Source organism: Gossypium hirsutum, chromosome D08 (genome assembly GCF_007990345.1).
Source record: "Gossypium hirsutum isolate 1008001.06 chromosome D08, Gossypium_hirsutum_v2.1, whole genome shotgun sequence".
NCBI lineage: Eukaryota > Viridiplantae > Streptophyta > Magnoliopsida > Malvales > Malvaceae > Gossypium > Gossypium hirsutum.
Genome location: NC_053444.1, coordinates 58,322,391 through 58,327,220, shown reverse-complemented (window position 1 = coordinate 58,327,220; position 4,830 = coordinate 58,322,391). Strand labels below are relative to the sequence as shown.

At 33.1% G+C, this 4,830-nt stretch overlaps 1 protein-coding gene across 5 annotated transcripts; it reads right to left on the bottom strand.

Annotated features, from left to right (window-relative positions):
* Positions 1–973: 973 nt before the first annotated feature.
* On the bottom strand, positions 974–4,050 carry LOC107929331 (protein NONRESPONDING TO OXYLIPINS 2, mitochondrial). Of its 5 annotated transcripts, XR_005916921.1 has the most exons (5): positions 3,736–4,036; positions 3,479–3,597; positions 2,338–2,402; positions 1,725–1,736; positions 1,228–1,354 (listed from the first exon to the last, which is right to left on the bottom strand). XR_005916921.1 is itself a non-coding variant. In XM_041098586.1 (4 exons), the coding sequence occupies exons 1-4, from the start codon at positions 3,900–3,902 to the stop codon at positions 1,329–1,331; spliced, it is 324 nt and encodes a 107-aa protein (XP_040954520.1). In that variant the 5' UTR covers positions 3,903–4,038; the 3' UTR covers positions 974–1,328. The 5 variants fall into 5 exon arrangements, 4 of the variants coding, with proteins under 4 accessions (XP_040954520.1, XP_016716215.1, XP_040954521.1 ...); XM_041098586.1 differs by lacking the exon at positions 2,338–2,402 and having other exon boundaries at positions 974–1,354; positions 3,736–4,038; XM_016860726.2 differs by lacking the exons at positions 1,725–1,736; positions 2,338–2,402 and having other exon boundaries at positions 974–1,354; positions 3,736–4,050.
* Positions 4,051–4,830: the final 780 nt, after the last annotated feature.

The window sequence follows — 4,830 nt, the reverse complement described above, 5'->3', positions numbered from 1 at the left end:
ACGAAGTTGTAAGTGAAGAAGAAAATTATGAAAAGAACTAAAGTCAGTTTTAATTTTCGTTAATAATTCCAACCAAATTTATAGGTTGTCAAAAACCGAGAAAGTGGGGTTATGAATACAATCCAAGTTTTACTTTAATACAACGTTGGAAAACTGAAGCTCAACAATTCTTTATCCAAAGTGGATTATAATCCTTATAAAAACAATTAAATTTATGATATAGATGAAAAATATTATGTAAATTGATACATAATTTTTTTTATTATAATGATAAAGTTAATTATTCAAATTTTATTATTTATATTAAAAAAAAACACTCCCTTATAAAATATATAATTGAATTTGTATATGAAAGAGTATTTTAATAATTTTATGACTGATTTGGACATGATTGATCCGTGATACCAACTTAATAAGATATTTGGTGTCCGATTTATCCTTACGTATTAGATTATTCCAATAACTCGAGTTTACAACCCAAATAAAAACAACTTTCTGATAGAAAATGGGTTGTAAAAATTTCTTTTCTTTTTCTGTATGAAAAACAATAACAGTGAAGAAAATATGAGAAGATATTAAAAGAGGGAGGAAAGGCCATGGTATTATAAAAAATAAAGAATTGGTTTGGATTTCCTTAAATTCCATTCAACAATTTATTTTACTACAATGCTTTTATAATAGTTACGTTAAACTACAACTTTGACAAGCTTTTGGTGGTTTCCAAATCTACCTTGAAAACGGCATATACGTTGTTGATTGGCATGTTTCAACATTCGGCTTTGCTTTTATCAGACAGAAAACTGATTATTTGAATTTCTGAAAACTTGACATCGGATCTTGTCAAGTAGTGGTTAATGCTCTTGTCACACATCCGTTTGACTCGAGTTTTAAATCATGTCATCCCCATCCCCACAGCCCCAATATTGTATAGAAAAAAAAGAAAAAAAAACATGACCTCAGTGGTCATACGAAGTAAAGAAGCACCCGGACCATCACATGTATTAATAGCAAAATGTTGTAATTTCACAGTGACCAGCCAGCCAGCCAGCAGAGGAGGGAAAGAATCACAAGAAGCAAGTAAATTGGAAAGTGATAGATGATTGTGATGGTTATGTCTGTTGGGATCATATAAGAATAAAGTTAAATAACAATAAAATTCTTATTTCAGACCTTAGAGAAAACAATCTCATTACTAGTAAGAATCAAAATCAGCTTTTCTGCTGTTAGAAGTGTCACTTCGTTTTCAAATAACAATCTACATGTCCTTGCTGGCTGCTTCCATCATATTGATTTTGAACACTCCTCATTATCATATGATCCCTAACAAGTCACCTCGGAACCGATTGACCAAACTCTATGCCAACAGAGAATGCACTCAATCAGAATGTTATCAGCAGAAACCATTCTACAATGTGAAAATAAAGCAGAGATGATGATAATAATATCACTTAATCCCAACCAACAAACAAGTGCAGCAACCTAATCTCAACAAATAAGATAATATTTATGAATGGCATTAATGAAATCTGGTTTTGAACTTATGTTAATAGAATAGCTAAGGACACTTTCCAGAAGGTTTGTACAAACTTATAAATATACCAAAACTTCAAATAGTTATTATGAATAGATCATCTAAAGTAGTTTCAACAGTGTTCAATCTATAAAACTCAAATGAAGAATAGATGACAGGTCCACCACCGAAAACAGCTACATGTCTCACGTACCATCAATTCCATCTGGGAAAAGGAGCAGCTATGTTACCATCATGGACTAGATCACTCATAATGAATCACTTTTAAGTGCAATAAATCTAAGTAAAATATATGATTCTACAAAGGTGATTTAACCATATCCTGACCTCTATTACAGAAATATTTAGAATGCATTCACTCAGTCTAAATGTGTCTACGACACTTGAGGATAGGCTAATGATCCACCCTGATGTTTAAACAGATAGGGAAAAGAAGAATTTGCAAAGAATGAAGCAATTGTAGGACAAAGCTGGATGGAAGAGGTCGGTGGGGTGGCAGATGCTACTTGAAAATCTTGATGTTATATCTTTCCCTATATAGCATAAGCAAGTCTAATTATCAGGAAGGCAGGAAGAAACAATCCAATCACAGCACAAATGTGGGAACAAGAGGAAGTGTTCCATTCCCACAAGGACAACAGAGAGCGACGAGTTAGGTCTAACAGAGGCTTTTCTTTGCGAAAATAGGAAGAGTATAAAAAATGGAACTGATTTAGATTATAAAAACACAAACGTAAGACTAAGGCTCTATCCTGACATAATTAAATACTTTTAAGATCACTAAAAAGGCACTCATGATTTCGTACTTGAGTATGAGGATGAGCCTGTCACTGTAAATTCCCACTTTATTTCTCTTATTGAACTTATGTGCCTGCAGGAACCAAATATTCAGGTCAGATATCTTTAAGATACATTATGAAAGTGCCAGCCCCATTTCATAGACCCTATTTTGTTTTGCTCAGATAAGGCAAGTTCAACGATCTGATAGCCTCCACAAGTTTTAAGCAACAAAAGTTTTGAAATTTACTTCTAATTAGCTATGTTATCTACAATAGGAACTGCCACCTTTAACCTCAACCAACTACTATAAGGATCAGAGATAGAAAGCATTTGTGATATGATATCCAAGTAGCATCCAAGATATAAGCTGGGACCAGATCATTCAATTCATGAAATCTTGCATCTTAAAAATATATCCATATAATCTTTGCAGTCTTCTTTTTTACTAATAAGCCTGAATTTGATAAAAACATGTTTATAAGGGTACATGAATTGCCTATCCATTTCAGGGTGAGTATTTGTCAAATACCCTAGAAGAAAAGCTACCTCTACGCCTAACTGGCTAACTCGATGAACAGCTATGAAGATACAAGTTTATGCATCTTTCCCATAACTCACTTTCTAGAAAAATCATAATATTCCTTGGTTTTTGATAAGTGCATGGTCTACAGTCTACTGCAAATACTCAGCTCAAAGACAGAGAAATAGAGAATTGCTACTCGCTTCTTACTTCTACAGGGATGAAGGAAAGCGTTGTCAAAAAGTATGAAATATGAAGAATTCAAAAATAAAAATGGCATTGATCAAATACATTAATTTGAGTTAGTGTTAGTTAGAAATTGCTCTGTTTGATCAATATGATCTTGCTATTAACCTTAAAGCGTTCAACCACAATTATAACACACACAGCATTTACGAGGCTAAAGAAAAAAAAACAGAATTCTTATGTTAACATCTTAATACCTGAAACAATTGAACTAGGAAAAAAGAATTATTCAATTTAAACAGCAAATTCAATACCAAAACTAAAAAAGATGAAATAATAGCAGATATATAATATCATATTAATAGTAGGAGAAGCAAAAAAAAGAAGAAAAAAAAAAGCTACTCACTATAGAAAACAGATAAAACAGTACTAGAGGCCGGGATAGGTGCAGCAGAGTGTACCCTGAGAAAGAGCCCGGCAACTCCTCGATGTTGTGCTCAGGCATGAAGTCATCCTCGCCACTGCCACTGCGCTGTGTAGCGGCAACAGTGACTGCACAGATCCCAGCTCCGATGGACACCTGCCATCATAAAAAGAACAATAGTTGAACTTTAAGTAATAGAGAGCTGGTAATGCTCTATTTATAAAACGAAAAAATAAGTGAGGAAAACAGAGAAATAAAATTTAGAAAACCAAAAGCAAAAAAAAACTGCTGTACCTGGAGGAGAAACGGCGAAGAGGAGATATGGAAGGGGAGGGGAGAGGTGAGGAAATGGAGGGAGCGGCGGCGGATCTGGAAAAAGAGGATTTTGGACCGTTAGATCTAACAGCTGATTTGATGAAGGGTGATGATCTACTGATGAATCTGTTGCAAATTGAAGCCATTGGGAAGAAAACTTTTTGAAGGAGATGGAGAATTGAAAGACTTTTGAGAACCTCAGAACAGCAGGCAGGGTTTAGGGTTTTAGCGATATGAAGTATCTGATGCGATCAAATGTTAGACCGGGTCGGGTAACCGTTTGGAGTGGTAATTGTAATAAAATAAATAAATAAAAAGCTTCGGTTCTTTATTCCCTTGTGGATTGAAAATTAAAATGAAAGTTCCCGGGAGAAATGTTGATGTAGGATAAAATTTTTCAAAATAATTAAATAAGGTTAAATAAGACTTTTTTTAGGATAAAAATTATTAAATATTCTTATCATAGATTATATTAAGATAATTACAATAAAAATATCCACACAAGGCAGTCATCTAGTTAAATGGTGTGAATTGAATTATCAAAAAGTAAAAGAGCTTATAATATATCAAGTCTCCATTAAATAAAAAGCACATCGTGCCTATATCCTAAGATGTCGATCCATAATCATCTAATGATCATAAAATCTTGAGAGGAGGCACCTCATCTGTAAAAATAACTTGAGGAAAAAGCCTCAATCACCTTGGCCTCAAAGATATTACCAAAACAAAAGTACTTGGCTTGGAAAACCTTGTAGTATAAAGAGTTCTGATGCATAAAGGATATAATCTTTTAAAATATCAAATAAGGGCTAAATATTTTCAAGAGTACTCAAATAAAATTTTTTCAAATGTTGTATATCTGACTTAACTGACATGTGTTATATTCTAAACATGACAACATTAATTTTATGCTGCAAACTAGATGAAGTGCATGAACTATTTAAACACATTCAAAAAAGTTTGGCTCTTATTTGTTCATTTAAAAATGTTTTATCCTCACGTCATAGACCCCTCATAGATTTAACCCTAAATTGAGCATTTAATAAAATTGCTATTTTCAAATTTAGGCATCTT

Excerpts from the sequence above, each read along its gene's own strand:
- LOC107929331 (XM_041098586.1), bottom strand. The coding sequence starts at position 3,902 with ATGGCTTCAATTTGCAACAGATTCATCAGTAGATCATCACCCTTCATC. Across the intron at positions 3,598-3,735 it reads CTTCGCCGTTTCTCCTCCAG|GTGTCCATCGGAGCTGGGAT; the intron begins GTACAGCAGTTT and ends TTATGATGGCAG.